The 20,499-nt window shown below is 44.3% G+C and overlaps 1 protein-coding gene across 1 annotated transcript in view; it reads left to right on the top strand.

Moving 5' to 3' along the window:
* CFAP58 (cilia and flagella associated protein 58) overlaps positions 1-20,499 on the top strand; it is a 211,706-nt gene that overhangs the window by 141,703 nt on the left and 49,504 nt on the right. The window contains exons 13-15 of the mRNA XM_082267890.1: positions 249-472; positions 8,179-8,290; positions 15,958-16,062. Of these exons, the coding sequence (XP_082124016.1) occupies positions 249-472; positions 8,179-8,290; positions 15,958-16,062 (441 nt within the window). The remainder of the gene's footprint in view (positions 1-248; positions 473-8,178; positions 8,291-15,957; positions 16,063-20,499) is intronic.

The following is a 20,499-nucleotide window of genomic DNA, read 5'->3' on the forward strand; positions in this document are numbered from 1 at the left end:
CCTTCTGTTCTTGTTCTCTTCTCCTCATGCCCTTCTCTTCTCTTCTCTTCTCTTCTATTCTCTTCTCTTACCCTTCTCTTCCCATGCCCTTCTCTTCCCATGCCCTTCTCTTCTCTTTCCCTCCTCTTCTTTTTCCCTCTTGTGCCGTCTTGGTCTTGCCTTCTCTCTTCTCCTCTCTTCGCAGGGGGTGGCCATCTTTGTTTTTTCAGTCTAGTTAACTTTGTACCTATGGCTGTCTTTGTACCCAGGTGATCAGCGAGAGGGATATTTTAGGCACCCAGCTGGTCCGCAGGAACGATGAATTGGCTTTGCTGTATGAGAAGATTAAAATCCAGCAATCTATCCTAAATAAAGGAGAGAGTCAGTACAAACAGAGGGTGGAGGACATCAGACTGCTCAAACTTGAGATCAAGAAGCTGAGGAGAGAGAAAGGAATCCTCACTAAGACTGTGGCCAATGTTGATGACCTCAGGTAAGCAGATCCTCACCATGACCCTAATGTAGGGTGATTTTCCTTAACTTCTGAAGAATAGTGGGCCCCAGCCTGTGCCATCATCGAAGATGCTACAAATAATATTCAGCATATGTAATGCTACAGGACGCTGACAGAAACCACAAATATGTTATGGAGACTGAGAGACAAGCTATAGGCATGGTTGTAAAGTGGAGACATACTACAAGAGACAGTCATCACTGTGCTATACATAGCATGTGCTGAGAAAAGAGCTGTGGGAGGGGCCTAGAAAGCCCACCCACTACAGGAAACGACAGGAAGGGGCGGAGACAAGACCAGTCACCCTGCACAAGGAGTGAGAGCAGCAGTCACTGGTTTTTATTACAGGAAAAGTCTCACACTGGATTACTGCACAGATCTGGAAGAAATCTACAAAGCACGGCAAGATTCACTGAAGAATACACATGCTGCAATTTAGTCAATATTTGCTTATCATAGAGTTTAGCTTAACCCTCATTGCCGCCCATGTAACACATACGGCTACAAAAGGGTTGCTTTCGCTGCACATATGCGTTCCCGGGTTCAGCTGATGTTTCTGTGCTGAGAGAGACTCACTGGGCAGAGACAAACCTCACTCTGAACTATCGGTAGTCAGTGAGACCAACTCCCAATCATGTGACCACTGTGGCAGCCGATCACAGTGGTCACATGATCGCCAATCCTTCTCGTCCCCGAGCATTCAGAACTTTTTAAAGGGGTGCTGGGTAAGTTGGAAAGGGGTTGAAGTAAAAAATACAGCCCCCCCATGTTTCCCCACCTCCCCCTACCTTTATTGCTGGGTGATCCACAAAACACACACATACACAGCAAATCCAGTACTATTTTGTAGGGATCTGTTACTGTTGCACATCGAGTCCCACCGCACCATCTTCTTCTTTGACATCATTGGGATCTTGCAGCTGATCCCCTGATTATGTGCATGTATGATCAGGGGGCCCGCTGCAAGAACCAGGATGAGACAGCTGGCTTCCTCATACCAAGCTGCAGAGCATGCTCTGTAGAATATCTGCGAGACATCCTGTCCTCCTGCTCTCCTGGAATGCAGGCAACTAGGCGAGGCAAAAATCCAAGAAGTGCCAAAAGGTTAAAATATTAAATGCAAATAATACAATAAAAATTAGAAATAATAAAAATAATCTCGGCTTGACAGTATGGAGAACTAGAGTGATGAAGACAGCAGTGAACACAAGAAATTTGATGGGGCTGTCATGTTGAGCTTTGCCCCAACAATGTTCTCTCCTATTATCCTGTAGAAGAATAGTGTGAATCAGATAACATAAATTAAAATAATATTAATAATAATGTAATTAATTAAATTAGTATACATTGAATACGTACATTTTATTGTAATACATTTATTACATTAAAATAATGATAATACAAACTTAAAATTCTAAAAATAAATGTGTGATAGTGAGGGGGTTGTTGGGGGGGAAAAAAGTGGGTGGTTGGGTGAATGCCCACTTTAAAATTTTGGCCTGCTAATTTCACGACCTATATCAACTTTCCCTGAATCCCGGTCTGACAGTATACAGAACCAGAGTGATAAAGGCAGCAGTGAACACAAGAAATTAGATGGGGCTATCATGTTAAGGTAACAATGATCTCTCCTATTATCCCATAGAAGAATACTGGAAACCAAATGACTTGAATTAAAATAAATTAAAATAATAATTATAAAAAATCATACCAAAAAATTTAATAATTTAAATACATTAATACTAATTGAATAAATACATGTACATTTAATAAATAAAAATTAACACATTCAAATATTAATAATACTAAATTAAAATGATTAAAAATAAATAAATGTGCGTTGGTGGGCGGGGGTGGTGGTGTTAGGAATAAAATTGTTGGGGGGGGGGGAGGGTTAATGTTCGCTTTAAATTTTGGCTGCTCAAAGCTCTCAAAGTCACGACCTGAATCAACTTTCACTTTGACCGAACCTGACAGTATACAGAACCAGAGTGATGAAGGCAGCAGCCGACACAAGAAATAAGATGGGGCTATCATGTTAAGCTAACAATGATCTCTCCTATTATCCCATAGAAGAATAGTGGAAATCAAATGACTTGAAATAAAATATATTAAAATAATATTAAAAAGTCATAACAATAAATGTATAAATTAAATACATTAATATTAATTGAATAAATACGTTTAAATGTAATAAATAATAATAACACATTCAAATATTGATAATACAAAATTAAAATAAATAAATGTGCGATGGTAAAATAAAATAAATTAAAATAATATTAAAAAGTCATAACACTAAATGTATACATTAAATTAATATTAATTGAATAAATACATTTAAATGTAATAAATAAATAATAACACATTCAAATATTGATAACACATAATTAAAATAAATAAATGTGCGATGGTGGGGGTGTGTGGTGGTGTTAGGAATAAAAGCGGTGGGGGGGTTAATGTTCGCTTTAAATTTTGGCCGCTCAAAGCTCTCAAAGTCACGACCTGTATCAACTTTCGCTTTGACCCAACCTGACAGTATACAGAACCACAGTGATGAAGGCAGCAGCGGACACAGGATATTTGACGGGGCTGTCATGTTGAGTTTTCCCCTAACAATGATCTTTCCTATTATGCCATAGAAGAAAAGTGTAAATCAGATGACATCTCTTGTACACTTTATTATCCCTATCTCCTTTTAGCTGATCATTTGCAGAGCCCTGACATGATAACCCTAGGATGCACCCCACTTTCTGATACCGCAGTGGGAAGTTTGAAAAGCGTCAGAGTCAAACGCTTGTCCTTTTTAAATGATTCATCTGAGTAACAAAAGCAGCATTTGCAAAGTCAACCGTTCCACCGTGGAATAATTGGCTGTTCCCATCCAATTAAAATTCCCATCGCAGGCAGGCAGCGCGCAGCTTCACCTTACCTGCAAGACCTTCTTCAAGCGGAGTGACTGGCAGCCTTTTAAAGCGATAAATGCAAAATGATTTGAGCGTTTGCCAGGTTTACATAGTTACCCTTTGTCCTTCTGCAGCATTTCAGCCTGACAGCAAACAAGTTTGACATGTGAACCTTAACTCAATTTTTTTAGTCTAGATAGACGTTCAGCCAGCTGTTGCATTTATAGCAGATCTCTTTAAAGAGAACCAGCCTTAGCCAGGCTAATGTAGGAATCAAAATATCCTATCCATGCAAGCAGTTAAATACACAGAGGAAAAAAACATAAATGCCTTGAAAAAGTTAACATTTTTCACATTTTGTCATGTTACAACCAAAAACTAAAATGTGTTTTGTTGGAATTTTATGTATTAGACCAACACAAAAGTGGCACATAATTGTGAAGTGGAAGGAAAATTATAAATGTATTTTAATTTTTTATTATTATTAAGGCTGGGAACTACAAATACTGCATAACAAAAAAGAAAAAGAAATATATAAATAATTACATACATTTTTATACATAAGCAGTCTTATAGTCATAATTTATTGTGAAAAAAAAATAAATCGTCATATTAACCTATCCCATGCCCCTTATTTATAAAGTAAAACAAAAAAAAAAAAGGGAAGGAAAAAAAATAAATAATAAATGGTTTTCAAAATTTTTTACAAAACAATATCTGAATTCAACCCCCTTTAGTGCCGGTTCACATTTGTGCGATGCGGGAACACTGCGAATATATAGCGTGTTCCCACATTGCATCCGCACCCCTGGCAGTTCACACTGCCATATGCGATACGCTGGGGGGTGTCAATTAAAAGTTAACGACACCCCCAGATAAGATCGCATATCGCAGTGCGATCTGTAAATTCGCTCAGAATCGGATTGCACTAGTGTGTGAACCACCATGCGATCCGATTCTGCTGCGGACCAAAAAAAGGGTCCTGTGTGTATTTTAGTGCGATTGCGGTGCGAATTCAGTCATACAAACTGTGTGGCTGAAATTTGCACCGCACAGAGATCGCATGTCATTTTAGGTGCAGTGCGCTTCGAATTACATGCAATCTCTGTTATCGCACTAATGTGAACTGGCACTTAGACCCCTTTCACACATACGGTCCGTTTGTCCGTTTTTCATCCGTCTGTTGTCGGATGAAAAACGGACATCAATGCATTCCTTATGTAAAAACGGATGACAACGGATGATCATCTGTTAACGTCCATTTTCATCCACTTCCGTCAATGTCCGTTTTTTGGAACGGATGAATTCCCTATTTTTCATCCGTCAAAAAAACGGATTGGATGAAAAACAGAGGTAAACGGACAAACAGGCTGTTTTTGCATTGGTAGTGGATGTACAAAAAAAAACGGATGAAAAACAGATGAAAAATTGATGAAAAATTGATGAAAAAATGGATGAAAAACGGATGAAAAACTGATAAATTTTGACGTGAGTCCGTTTTTCTCAGCGGGGGATCGATCCGCCGATCCCCCGCTGAGCAGAAGGATGACAGCTGTGTCTCCACACTGTGTGCGGAGACACAGCTGTCAGTTCCCCATGCATCTCTATGGGGGAAATCGGATGGGAACGGACCGTCGGTCCGTTCTCATCCGATCCGATCCGCTGGACGGATGGAAAATAGGGTTTCCATCCATCCAGATTTGACGGATCGGATCGGATGTCAGCGGACATGTCTCCGCTGACATCTGATGCCCCATAGGGATGCATGGGGGGACCGTTCAGATCCGCCAAAAAAACAGACAGGCGGATCTGAACGGTCCGCCTGCATGAAAGAGCCCTTACTCTGATACCTCTAACTAAAATCCAGTGGAACCAATTGCCTTCAGAAGTCATCTAATTAGTAAATAGAATTCACCTGTGTGTAATTTAATCTCAGTATAAATGCCCCTGTTCTGTGAAGCCATCAGAGTTTTGTTAGAGAACCTTAGTGAACAAACAGCATCATGAAGACCAAGGAATACACCAGTCAGGTCAGGGATAAAGTTGTGGAGAAGTTTAAAGCAGGGTTAGGTTATAAAAAAATATCCCAAGCTTTTAACATCTCACGGAGCGCTGTTCAATCTATCATCCGAAAATAAAAAGTATGGCACAACTGCAAACCTACCAAGACATGGCCGTCCACCTAACTGACAGGCCGGGCAAGGAGAGCATTCATCAGAGAAGCAGCCAAGAGGCCCATGGTAACTCTGGAGGAGCTGCAGAGATCCACAGCTCAGGTGGGAGAATCTGGCCACAGGACAACTATTAGACGTGCGCTCCACAAATCTGGCCTTTATGGAAGAGTGGCAAAAAGAGAGCAATTGTTGAAAGAAAGCCATAAGAAGTCCCGTTTGCAGTTTGCCAGAAGCCATGTGGAGCACACAGCAAACGTGGAAGAAGGTAATCTGGTCAGATGAGACCAAAATTGAACTTTTTGGCCTAAAGGCTAAACGCTATGTGTGGTGGAAAACTATCACTACACATCACCCTGGAAACACCATCCCCACCGTGAAACATGGTGGTGGCAGCATCATGTTGTGGGGATGCTTTTCTTTAGCAGGGACAGGGAAGCTGGTAAGAGTTGATGGGAAGATGGATGGAGCCAAATTCAGGGCAATCTTAGAAGTTAACCTGTTAGAGTCTGCAAAAAACTTGAGACTGGGGCGGAGGTTCACCTTCCAGCAGGATAACGACCCGAAACATACAGCCAGAGCTACAATGGAATGGTTTAGATCCACGCATATTCATGTGTTAGCATGTCCCAGTCAAAGTCCAGACCTAAATCCAATTGAGAATCTGTGGCAAGACTTGAAAATTCCTGTTTACAGACGTTCTCCATCCAATCTGAGAGAGCTTGAGATATTTTGCAAAGAAGAATGGGCAAAAATGTCCCTCTCTAGATGTGCAAAGCTGGTAGAGACATCCCCAAAAAGACTTACAGCTGTAATTGCAGGGAAAGGGGGCTCTTACAAAGTTTTGACTCAGGGGGATGAATAGAAATGCACGCCACACTTTTCACATATTTATGTTCAAAAAGAATTTGAAAACCATTTATCATTTTCCTTCCACTTCTCAATTCTGTGCCACTTTGTGTTGGTCTATCACATAAAATCCCAATAAAATACATTTACGTTTTTTGCTATAACATGACAAAATGTGGAAAATTTCAATGGGTATGAAAACCTTTTCAAAGCACTGTATATGGGAGGTTTTTTTTTTTATCTGCCAAAGAGTTCATATTTCAGTCCATCTGGCTAACGATCGCTAGCTGGAGGGACTAGCTCCCGATCCTGTGACCATTCAGACAGCCAATCACAGTGGTCACATGATCGCCAGGCATTCAGAACTTTTTAAAGGGACACCGGAGCAGGCAGAAATGGGTTAAAAAATTAATTCAACCACGGAACGCCTATATTTGGCAGCAAGAAAGGTGGGCCTTAACGCCCAGCTGCTGCACATGTGCGTCCATGGTGGCCTTAGGTTTTATGCTGAGAGCAATTTCATTGCATGCTCCCAGCACACTGATCAAGATGTCTCCATCAGCTCTTGGTCAAGGCTTCTGATTGGGAGCCAGTAGTGTGGGTTGGAGTCAATCAAAGCGGTCATATAACACAGAAGCCATTTAACTGCAAGGTCTTATTTAAAAAGTCTCAAAGAGGTCTACAACAGTATATACAGTGGTGTATTTAGGTATGGTGCTGCCCTAGGCCTGACTAAACTTGTGCACCCCCTAATTTAAATATGACCCACCTCTTCCTGTAAAGGCCACACCCCTTCCTGTTTATGACCCGCCCTGACACCTGTAAACCACAGACCACAACCAGTCTATCAGTGCCCATCAGTCCAGCCTCATCAGTTCCCATAAGTTCAGACTCATCAGTGCAGCATATCAGTGCAGCCTCATCAGTGGCCACAAGTGCAGCCTGATCAGTGGCCACTAGTGCAGCCTATCAGTGCATCATGTCAGTGCAGCTTATCAGTGCCCATCAGTCCAGCCTCATCAGTTCCCATCAGTCCAGCCTCATCAGTTCCCATCAGTCCAGCCTCATCAGTTCCCATAAGTTCAGACTCATCAGTGCAGCATATCAGTGCAGCCTCATCAGTGGCCACAAGTGCAGCCTGATCAGTGGCCACTAGTGCAGCCTATCAGTGCATCATGTCAGTGCAGCTTATCAGTGCCCATCAGTCCAGCCTCATCAGTTCCCATCAGTCCAGCCTCATCAGTTCCCATAAGTTCAGACTCATCAGTGCAGCATATCAGTGCAGCCTCATCAGTGGCCACAAGTGCAGCCTGATCAGTGGCCACTAGTGCAGCCTATCAGTGCATCATGTCAGTGCAGCTTATCAGTGCCCATCAGTGCAGCCTCATCAGTGGCCATCAGTGAAGCCTATTAGTGCCCATCAGTACTGGCAGGTAGCAGTGTGACTGCTTTATGGGGGTGCCAGACTGATTTGCCCCATAGGACTGGCACTATACTAAAAGTGTAGCGCAAGCCGGTCGGGACCCTTTTCGTGTGAGAGCCAGGAGAAGGCTGTTTTTTTTCCATGTGGAGTGCAGCTTTTTTGCTGCCCCCCTGCAAAGTGCTGCCCTAGGCCTGGGCCTTGTTGGCCTAGGCCAAGATACAGCACTGAGTATATATAGAACAGAAGCAAATACGCAGCTGCACTAAAGCCTGCTAAATTCCTTGTATATATTTTATCTGGATTTCTTCTTAAATTGATATGTATGATGCTTTACAGGCGGGAGCTCTATCACATGCAGAGGGAGCTGCTGAAAGAAAGGACGCGGTGCAGAGCCTTGGAGGAGGAGCTGGAGAACCCTATGAATGTCCACAGATGGAGAAAACTAGAGGTATAAAAACTGGGCTTGTTGAAGTGGTATTGACGTGTATGTCCAGGCAAATGCAAAAAACTGGGCTTGTTGAAGTGGTTTAGACGTGTATGTCCAGGCAAATGCAACAAACTGGCAATGTCAGTTTTAAAAGCTGAGGCCCGGTTCACACTACTCCAACTTGGGACGCGACTTGTGCGACCTCAAGTCGCCCTAAGTCACTTGTCGTTACAAATTCAATGTAAATGAATGAGAGCCGTCTTAATATGCACTACTGAAGTCGCTCCGACTTCAGAAAAGGTTCCTGTACTACTTCAAGGCGACCGCTATCCGACTTGTGCACATAGACTTCAATGGGAGTCGCCTCTAAGTCGGATCCTTATCTATTTTCAAGCGACTGTGATCAGACTTTCCAGGAAGAAGAAAAAGATTAGCCAGGCATTTCCCACAGACAAAGTCGCCTATCATTTAAGTCTCTTCAAAGTCGCGCTAAAGTCGCGCTAAACAGTCGCTCCTTCATGGGGCGACTTTCTGGTCGCGGTAATGTGAACCGGCTCTTAAGGTTTTATTTTTTTACTTTATTGCATTTTTTGCATTAATGTAACAAACCTTCCGAGTGCAGCTTCCCCCTTTTATACCTACCTGAGCCCAATCTCAATCCAGCTCTGCACCCAGGAGCATCGGCTCTCTTGTCTCTCTCTCTCTCTCTCTCCTCATTGGCTCAGAGACAGCAGTGGGAACCATTGCCACCTGATGCTGTCAATCACCAGGAAGAGAAAGGGGTGATGAGACTTAAAGTTCTGTCCTTCCAGGGATGTCACAATGAAGTTCAGGCATCCCCACTGTCTACCCACGACTGTGGGCATGATCCTATTGGAACAGAGAGGAAGGGGTTGTGAAGCTATAATGAAGGGCAGTTTCATTAAAGTAAACATGTTTTCCTTAACTAGAGATTCTCAAATAAAAGTATATGTTTGCGTTCTTTTTTTTCCTTTTAAACCATTGCAGTAAGTAGTGAATAACTGGTGATCCTGTCAGTTACCCGCACTTCTTCATTCCCAGTGTCAACACTCTGTAGGCTGATCTTCCCTCTGCAGTGTGTGGCCACCCCTGTGCACATGTTCCACAGCATCTTCTGCCCCCCCATCTTCCTTACACCCAGATCACAGACAGAAATGCCCAGAGGGCACAGCTCTAACTGGGTGATTTACAGCGACTCCTCACTGTTTAGCTCCACCAACAGATCGAGGCCATGCAGTGGGGGAGAAGAAGGTAGATTGGATGATTGACAGTAGATCATCTGTGGTTTAACCCCACCCATTGATTGGAGCCATGCACTGGAGAAATGAAGAACGATCACATGACCCAAATAAAAAAAGTCTAAAAACTGTATTTCTGCTAATTATAATGCTATGATTGAAGGATAGATTGTTTAGTGTTAGTCTTCCCATCCTACATGCCTAGCGCAGCGGTGGCCAACTTTCTTGATGTGGGGAGCCTCAAGTGTGACTCTCAAAGGGCAGCATATAAAATTCAGAGATGGTCAGAGACTGGAGACATGGTACAAGAGATGGTAAGAGACTGCAGACATACTACAGGAGATAGTCAGAGACCGCAGACTTATTACAGGAGATGGTAAGAGACTGCAGACATACTACAGGAGATAGTCAGAGACCGCAGACTTATTACAGGAGATGGTCAGAGACTGCAGACATACTACAGGAGATAGTCAGAGACTGCAGACATACTACAGGAGATGGTCAGAGACTGCAGATATATTACAGGAGATGGTTAGAGACCGCAGACATATTACAGGAGATGGTCAGAGACTGCAGACATACTACAGGAGATGGTCAGAGACTGCAGACATACTACAGGAGATGGTCAGAGACTGCAGACATACTACAGGAGATGGTCATAGACTGCAGACATACTACAGGAGATGGTCAGAGACTGCAGGCATACTACAGGAGATGGTCAGAGACTGCAGACATACTACAGGAGATGGTCAGAGGCTGCAGACATACTACAGGAGATGGTCAGAGGCTGCAGACATAGTACAGGAGATGGTCAGAGACAGCAGACATACTACAGGAGATGGTCAGAGACCGCAGACATACTACAGGAGATGGTCAGAGACCGCAGACATACTACAGGAGATGGTCAGAGACTGCAGACATACTACAGGAGATGGTCAGAGACTGCAGACATACTACAGGAGATGGTCAGAGACTGCAGACATACTACAGGAGATGGTCAGAGACTGCAGACATACTACAGGAGATGGTCAGAGACTGCAGGCATACTACAGGAGATGGTCAGAGACTGCAGACATACTACAGGAGATGGTCAGAGACCGCAGACATACTACAGGAGATGGTCAGAGACCGCAGACATACTACAGGAGATGGTCAGACTGCAGACATACTACAGGAGATGGTCAGAAGCTGCAGACATACTACAGGAGATGGTCAGAGACTGCAGACATACTACAGGAGATGGTCATAGACCGCAGACATACTACAGGAGATGGTAAGAGACTGGAGACATACTACATGAGATAGTCAGAGACCGCAGACATACTACAGGAGATGGTCAAAGACTGCATACATACTACAGGAGATGGTCAGAGACTGCAGACATACTACAGGAGATGGTCAGAGACTGCAGACATACTACAGGAGATGGTCAGAGACTGCAGACATACTACAGGAGATGGTCAGAGGCTGCAGATATACAACTGGAGATGGTCAGAGGCTGCAGACCTACTACAGGAGATGGTCAGAGGCTGCAGACCTACTACAGGAGATGGTCAGATACTGCAGATATACTACAGGAGATGGTCAGAGACTGCAGACATACTACAGGAGATGGTCAGAGGCTGCAGATATACAACGGGAGATGGTCAGAGGCTGCAGACCTACTACAGGAGATGGTCAGATACTGCAGATATACTACGGGAGATGGTCAGAGACTGCAGATATACAACGGGAAATGGTCAGAGACTGCAGACATACTACGGGAGATGGTCAGAGACTGCAGATATACTACGGGAGATAGTCAGAGACTGCAGACATACTACAGGAGATAGTCAGAGACTGCAGACATACTACAGGAGATAGTCAGAGACTGCAGACATACTACAGGAGATAGTCAGAGACTGCAGACATACTACAGGAGATAGTCAGAGACCGCAGACATATTACAGGAGATGGTCAGAGACTGCAGACATACTACAGGAGATAGTCCGAGACCGCAGACATATTACAGGAGATAGTCAGAGACTGCAGACATACTACAGGAGATAGTCAGAGACCGCAGACATATTACAGGAGATAGTCAGAGACTGCAGACATATTACAGGAGATAGTCAGAGACTGCAGACATACTACAGGAGATAGTCAGAGACTGCAGACATACTACAGGAGATAGTCAGAGACTGCAGACATACTACAGGAGATAGTCAGAGACCGCAGACATATTCCAGGAGATAGTCAGAGACTGCAGACATACTACAGGAGATAGTCAGAGACCACAGACATATTACAGGAGATGGTCAGAGACTGCAGACATACTACAGGAGATGGTCAGAGACCGCAGACATATTACAGGAGATGGTCAGAGACCGCAGACATATTACAGGAGATAGTCAGAGACTGCAGACATACTACAGGAGATAGTCAGAGACTGCAGACATACTACAGGAGATAGTCAGAGACTGCAGACATACTACAGGAGATAGTCAGAGACCACAGACATATTACAGGAGATAGTCAGAGACTGCAGACAAGTTACAGGAGATAGTCAGAGACTGCAGACATACTACAGGAGATAGTCAGAGACTGCAGACATATTACAGGAGATGGTCAGAGACCGCAGACATATTACAGGAGATGGTCAGAGACTGCAGATATATTACAGGAGATAGTCAGAGACCGCAGACATATTACAGGAGATAGTCAGAGACCGCAGACATGTTACAGGAGATGGTCAGAGACTGCAGATATACTACAGGAGATGGTCAGAGACTGAAGACATACTACATGAGATGGTCAAAGACTGCAGACATACTACAGAAGATGGTCAGAGGCTGCAGATATACTATGGGAGATGGTCAGAGAGTGAAGACATATTACAGGAGATGGTCAGAGACTGCAGATATATTACAGGAGATAGTCAGAGACTGCAGACATATTACAGGAGATAGTCAGAGACTGCAGACATACTACAGGAGATAGTCAGAGACTGCAGACATACTACAGGAGATAGTCAGAGACCGCAGACATATTCCAGGAGATAGTCAGAGACTGCAGACATACTACAGGAGATAGTCAGAGACCGCAGACATATTACAGGAGATGGTCAGAGACTGCAGACATATTACAGGAGATGGTCAGAGACCGCAGACCTACTACAGGAGATGGTCAGAGGCTGCAGACATATTACAGGAGATAGTCAGAGACTGCAGACATACTACAGGAGATAGTCAGAGACTGCAGACATATTACAGGAGATGGTCAGAGACCGCAGACATATTACAGGAGATGGTCAGAGACTGCAGATATATTACAGGAGATGGTCAGAGACCGCAGACATATTACAGGAGATAGTCAGAGACCGCAGACATGTTACAGGAGATGGTCAGAGACTGCAGATATACTACAGGAGATGGTCAGAGACTGAAGACATACTACATGAGATGGTCAAAGACTGCAGACATACTACAGAAGATGGTCAGAGGCTGCAGATATACTATGGGAGATGGTCAGAGAGTGCAGACATATTACAGGAGATGGTCAGAGACTGCAGATATATTACAGTAGATGGTCAGAGACCGCAGACATATTACAGGAGATAGTCAGAGACCGCAGACATGTTACAGGAGATGGTCAGAGACTGCAGATATACTACAGGAGATGGTAAGAGACCGCAGACATATTACAGGAGATGGTCAGAGACCGCAGACCTACTACAGGAGATGGTCAGAGACTGCAGATATACTACAGGAGATGGTCAAAGACTGCAGACATACTACAGGAGATGGTCAGAGGCTGCAGATATACTATGGGAGATGGTCAGAGACTGCAGACATACTACAGGAGATGGTCAGAGGCTGCAGATATACTATGGGAGATGGTCAGAGACTGCAGACATACTACAGGAGATGGTCAGAGACTGAAGACATACTACAGGAGATAGTCAGAGACTGCAGACACACTACAGGAGATGGTCAGAGACTGCAGACATACTACAGGAGATGGTCAGAGACTGAAGACATACTACAGGAGATAGTCAGAGGCTGCAGATATACTATGGGAGATGGTCAGAGGCTGCAGACATACTACAGGAGATGGTCAGAGACTGCAGACATATTACAGGAGATAGTCAGAGACTGCAGACATATTACAGGAGATAGTCAGAGACTGCAGACATATTACAGGAGATAGTCAGAGACTGCAGACATATTACAGGAGATGGTCAGAGACTGCAGACATGGCTGCATTAATCTCCTTTTTTTTTTCTTTTTTTTCCCCCTGCATTTTCACTTGGTGATCTAGTCAGGAAGGCCTGTCAAAGAAGAGGCAATGTTATTTGTTGAAGGCAAGAAATTTGGTTGATTCCTCCATCAACACAGACAGTGTTGACAGGGGAATCCCTCCCATGGAGCCATTGTGTTCTCCCGCAGGGAGGCGGGGAAGCCATCCTTGCTGGGAGAACACAGTGATTATTGATAGCGGCTATACCATGCATTCATATTAATTGCATGTACAATTCGGCAGGCTGGCTGTACCCAAGTTGATCAATCAATCAACTTGGGTACATTCAGCTTTGTCCATACATGGTCTGAATCTCAGCCTGTTCCTGCTGAACCTTCTGAGATTCAAACCATCTATGCTCAGCTAAAGTCTGTTATTTTTACCTTGCTTTAACAGACCAAGCTGTCCAGAAAATGTGGCAGTTAGAAGGTTGGCATAAACTATTTACCACTGACAAGGGTGCTTACAATGACCAGTTTTTATTCAGTTATGTAGCACCATCCTAGTTACGTAGGTGCTAGGTAAAGCATCTATTGCTCCTTATGCTTATCAGGGGAGCCTGATCTGTTAGGTTGCCTGTTATGTGTTTCTAGGTGTGATTCACTGGGTCTGAGGGAGTGTCCCCACTGCATCCAATGAGGGAGCTTGTTGGACAGTGGAGGAAACCCAGCCAGTGACACATCATGTTTTATGGCAATCCCAGTGGGAGGGCATTCTTGCAATGCATCCTGGGATTGACCATAAATACTGAGGGGACATGTGACAGGGCGTCTTTGGCCGGAAGCAGGAGGAGGTGGATGGCTGTCTCTCCTCCTGCAATGTGAGAGGAAGGTGGTCTTAGGCATTCGGCCTAGTGAACCCCGTGTGGAGCTGAGCTGCAGAAGATCCAGAGTAGCTGACAGTGGAGCTGCTGACAGAGTCTCCGTGAGTACCAGGAGATTTGCCTAAGGGTCTGCCCAGGAAGGGGAACCACTCCAGCGAAGTCAGGGGATCAAGGAGCTAGCTCACACAGAGTGTGCTACAGTAAAGGGGGTGCCGTGTAGTTAACCCTGAAGAATAGGAACAAAGGGGGTGCCAGGAAGGGCCCTGAAGAGTGTTCTGCAGTACAGTCCAGTTTGTCTAAATAGTTCATTAACTATTTCTTCACTGCTATTGATAAGGTGAAGCAGCGGCCTTGCCACACTCAGCAATATTCAGTTGTCCCAGCAGGTTGTGCATAGTTCTTACAAGTTGGAGTATCCCACTCATTCCCTTTTCCTATCCAAGTTCTCAATAAAAAACACAAAAACCAAAGCTCCTAGACCAGGGATCTTCAAACTACGGCCCTCCAACTGTTGTGGAACTACAAGTCCCATGAGGCATTGTAAAACTCTGACATTCAGACATGACTAGGCATGATGGGAATTGTAGTTCCTGAACAACTGGAGGGCCATAGTTTGAAGACCCCTGTCCTAGACTGTTTCCTGACTGAGCCAAAAACACTTTGAAAATGCTGAACTGCTATGTTGTTGCTAATGGTAACCCAGGGGAACCCGTAACCAGCAGCTCCCAAGGGAGTAGTGCTACAGTTATATAAAACCTTTATCCCAAAAGGAAAAAAAAACACTTGCTGTAACTCCTAAAATGTGTTAGCTGAAGTTTGGCTTCAATTTTTTAGTCCGGTCCATCTAAATCTGCTATTGCATCTAACAACCCCCCAATGCTGCGGTCCACAGGTGTGTCTATTGCTCCTCCATCCAGAGTGGAGACACCCTTGGAGGCTTGGACGGGAAGTATGTTACTAGCTAAATCACCAGGTAAAAATAAAGGGAAAAAAACTCAAAAATGAAAACGAATGCACTCACCACATTTTAAGAATCAGTAAACTGAAATATATTACTTTTTTATGGGGGTTTTTATACCGCTTTTAAGATGCATTTAAAAATAAAATATAAACATGGTAATAAAAAACAAAAGTGAACGGTGAAGCAGTTTACGAGATTATAGTGATTGGAATTCCATCTACTTTATTATGAGATCTATTCATAGTATACGGTTTCTGTACACAGTATGATTTCTAGCAATCGTCGCCATACGCTGGATCAGCCTGAGTGATGGATGATTAATGCACTGCCATTTTAATTAAGCCTGACGATATGTTTTCCATAACAGGCCAGCGACCCCAGTACCTATGAGCTCATCCACAAGATACACACTCTGCAGAAACGTCTCATTAGCAAAACCGAGGAGGTGGTGGAGAAGGAGCTGCTGCTACAGGTAAGACAGTTGTTCTACTCGGCTGATTAGCCCCTTTTGTCCTTTCTGTCTGGATCAAGCGATCGTGGCTGAACGCATCACCAGCAGTGGGGGGTCAGTGGGTTTTGGCCTCCTGGCTGAATGACATTGATATCCTTGCCTCTCAGCTCTGGTAGTGGCTCTGTGTCGGCTATCGCTGTGCTCCCTCGTAGAGTCAGTAAAGATTTCTTACCTTGATGCTAGACAGTGATCTGAAAGCTTTTGGGTTTAAGGGCCCCTGCAGCTGAAACCGATATTTCGGATTTTTGGTAGGTGGTAGAGAAAGCGCCAAACAGTTCCTTGTACCTTCTCAGAGACTTCGCTCCATATTAAACTTTTAAAAGTAAAAGGCCCCTTTCACACTATCCATCCGTCGGACAGATTCTGTTTATCTCAGTGGGGGATCGAGCCGCCGATCCACTGCTGAGCAGGAGGATGACAGCTGTGTCTCCGTGCTGTGTGCGGAGACACAGCTGTCAGTTCCCCATGCATCTCTATGGGGGAAATCGGATGGGAACGGACCGTCGGTCCGTTCTCATCCGATCCCATCCGATCCGATCCGCTGGACGGATGGAAAATAGGGTTTCCATCCATCCAGATTTGACGGATCGGATGTCAGCGGACATGTCTCCGCTGACATCCGATCCCCCATAGAGATGCATGGGGGGACCGTTCAGATCCGCCAAAACAACGGACAGGCAGATCTGAACGGTCCGCCTGTGTGAAAGGGGCCAAAGTCTTTCACTTGACGAAAATTGGACGAAATATCCTCCGATTTTTCTCTCTCATGCTTCAGCAGTCATAACCGTATTTAGTTGACAGTGCATAAATGTTCACTAAATTTCTCGTCCAATTTTTTTTTTTTTTATTTGGGACATTTGTTCCTAGACTTCCGGGTCGTCAGTAACTTCAGATCATGCGCGGTCTTTCGTTTCCGATTTTTTGTGGACGTACTGCATACACAAAAATTGGTCATCTGGGGACGGACGATAACATTTTTTGTGTTTGTCCCTTTTTTTTACATTGAAAATGTTGGCATCGGCTGATGAAAGTTGAGTACACACTAGCCGAAAATCGTACGATTTTACCTCGGATGGCAATTTTTGGCAGATTTTCTACTAGTGTGTACCCCACTTAAGAGCAGGCACTGCAAGATACTCTCTATGGCTGCACATTTGTGGATACCTGATCCTTACACCATCTGTTATGGACTTTGCTTCCAGCGTCAGTCTAGGCCAGCCTGCCACCTGTCTTTGCTCCACTTCATCTGTCCATCCAGTGGTGAATGTACTGTCTAGTAAAGTGGCCTCCAACTGCGACTTTTTGCTTGACTTTATCCAGCCATGGGGAACATTTCCTCCCAGTAATCGGAGACTCTATTTCTTACACTGACACCAACAATAAAGACACAATTTCTTCCACTGGCATCAACGATGGAGCAGTATTCTTTCCACTCACACCAACAATGAAATACAAAATCTTCCACTAACATCAGTAATGGGACACTTTTCCGCCCAATGACACCAATGATGGGGCACTATTCTGCCCAATGACACCAATGATGGGGCACTATTCCGCCCAATGACACCAATGATGGGGCACTATTCCTCGCAATCACACCTGTAGCCCTGCCCCCTGGGGAGTGGCTAAGTGTAGATACCTCCTCCTCAGTTCGGTTGCCCTGAACATTGTCCAACCCACTTGACACCATAGGTTCTATCATTGTAAATGATTAAAAACGACACAAATTGGCAATAAAGAATTAGGTTTACTAATCTTTAGCTTGGGTTTTAGAAAAAAATGCACAAACAGTACCAATAGAGCAATTAAAGCAGGAACATTAATGACAAAGTAGATCCTGAATCCCCAACCTGTAACTGAATAGGGTTCAGCACTCCTAACATGTATATATGAATATATATACTAAAGGACTAAATGTTTTGTAATCCTGTCAATACACTATTTCTCAAGTGTAATGCGAGAGTGACCACAACTCAATATTTGACAGTGTTTAAAGAATAACTCTACCCTTAATTACTTCTTAACAGCTCTAGTAGGTCTGCACCAATCTAACTATCAGAGTGCACTCTGTATACTATTGGGGGCCCCCTTTACACTAGATTGCAAGAGTCTCCTGGATGAGTGAGGCCTCACTAGTCTTTGCCGGCAAAGGTGTCCTCAGCCAATCCAAAGAAAGTATTTGTAATCCACAGTAAAGGTGATTGATTAACTGTAATCCCCACGGTAATAATCAGTAATTGTAATCCAAATAGGAAGGGAGAAAATAGGTTCTGGTACTCCACAGTTGGCAGTCAATCTAGCACTGGGAGGGAGGGGCAAGGCCTTCTGATCCGCCATGCACTATGCGGAACTACAGTGTCCTGTGGCGTCCGTTAAAATCAATATGGCCTTCTGCTGAAACAGCTCTGCAGTCCCGCCCTGGCTCAGTCTAGAAGCACAGCAGATATTTAAACTGGATTTCTCTCACCCAATGTGATGAACTCCGCTACACAGTGCACTCCAGTAGTGTCCCGCTTTCCTTAGAGACACTCACGGCCTCTCAGGGCGTTCTTCCACTCGGTCATGCTACCGAAATCCTTCCTCACACCGATCACTCAGACTCCGTTGTCCTCCGGCCTACTCTTCTTCACTCACAGCGCGCTGTCCTCGAGGCAATAGAGCGAGAATTGGTCCCGCCCCTTTATATAGACACTCCCAGCAGGTTCTGCGCTTCACATTGCTCCCTGGGAGAAGAGTCCTATCACATAAACAGTCTGTGGTCCTTGCTCCTCCCAGAACTACATCTTCCATAATTCCCAAGTCCATCCTTGATAAAACTTTAATGACCGAACAACAGTCCGAACAACACTAGCCTTGCGACCAGGCTACACACCAATAAAGGGGCACTTTTCCTCCCAATCACACCAATGATGGGGCACTATTCCTCCTGATCACACCAATGATGGGCACTATTCCTCCCGATCACACCAATGATGGGACACTATTTCTCCCAATGACACCAATGATGGAGCACTATTCTTCCAAATTGCACCAATGATGGGGCACTATTCCTCCCACTGACTCCAATGATGTGGCCCTATTTCTCCATCTAATACCAACAATGAATCACTATTCCTTTCACTGATACTAATGATGGGGCACTATTCCTCCCATTAACTCCAGTGATGGAGCACTATTCCTCCCACTGACAACAGCGATGGAGCAATATTCCTTCCACTGCATCAATAAAGGAGTACTATTCTCCCAATGACACCAACGACTGAGCACTACGCCTTCCATTGACAACAATGGAGAACTATTCCTCCTACTGGTATAAATGATTGGGCACTATTGCTCCCTCCGACACCAGCAATGAGTCACTGTTCCATCAACTGACACCAGTGATGATGGGGCATTATTCCTCCCACTGACAACAATAATGGGGCACTATTCCTCCTACTGACACCAATGATGGGGCACTATTCCTCCTACTGACACCAACGGGGTCAACTGTGTGTGTGCGGGGAGCGGGATGAGGACGGGGAGTACAGCATGTAAATCGTGGAGCAAATAAGAAGATTTAACATCCCGGGTCCGTGAGAAACAGCCCATCTACATAGCTACCGGTCGTATTCTGATTGAACCAGGGAAATGTCCCATGCCCATTAACTTTTACATCTGGTAAGAGGCTCTGCAGTGTGGTTAAACGATGGTGGATGTGCATGAATTCTGCTGGTTTGGATTACTTATCTATATCTGGTAAGGAGGATAACCAGCTGGTGGTGGGAATCGTAGTTCACGTGGATGTCACCATATTTTGGAATTTACTTCAGCACTCAGTTATAACGCCACAGTTCACTTGAATTTAATTTAAACACTGACACAGTTTGGATAAATTTTGATGGACTTGATTATTTTGGACTTTTATACAGAAGAGTTATTCATTTTGTCAGCACTGTGTTTTGTTACATTTGTTGATTTATTATAATCACCTTTAATAGTTTAGCGCACCAATCAATTACAACCCCAAGATCCTGCCCCTCCCCATGTGAATGAGTATGGGGTACAGAAGTGTCAAAAGTAAAAAAAATAAATAAACACAACACAGTTTTTGACAAATCCTTTATTAAAAGCAAAAAAACAAAAATTTCCCCTGAAGTAGATCCAGCATTAATCATGATAAACGCCAAACTGCAAGGAAAAAAAGCCCGCCAAACGTGTCCTGTTCAGGGACACACGCCGAGTGACAGATGACAGATGGTGACATCACCAGGTTATCCAGCCCTCATGTCTATCTGTCATTTGGTGAGTGTCCCTTCATGGGGCATGTCATTTGACAAATGAAAGGTAAACATGGGGGGGGCGAGGTCACCTGGTGATGTCACTGGGTGGCCCTGCCCGCATGTTTACCTGTCATTC

Source organism: Pelophylax lessonae (assembly GCF_965119305.1).
Source record: "Pelophylax lessonae genome assembly, chromosome: 9".
NCBI classification, from domain to species: domain Eukaryota; kingdom Metazoa; phylum Chordata; class Amphibia; order Anura; family Ranidae; genus Pelophylax; species Pelophylax lessonae.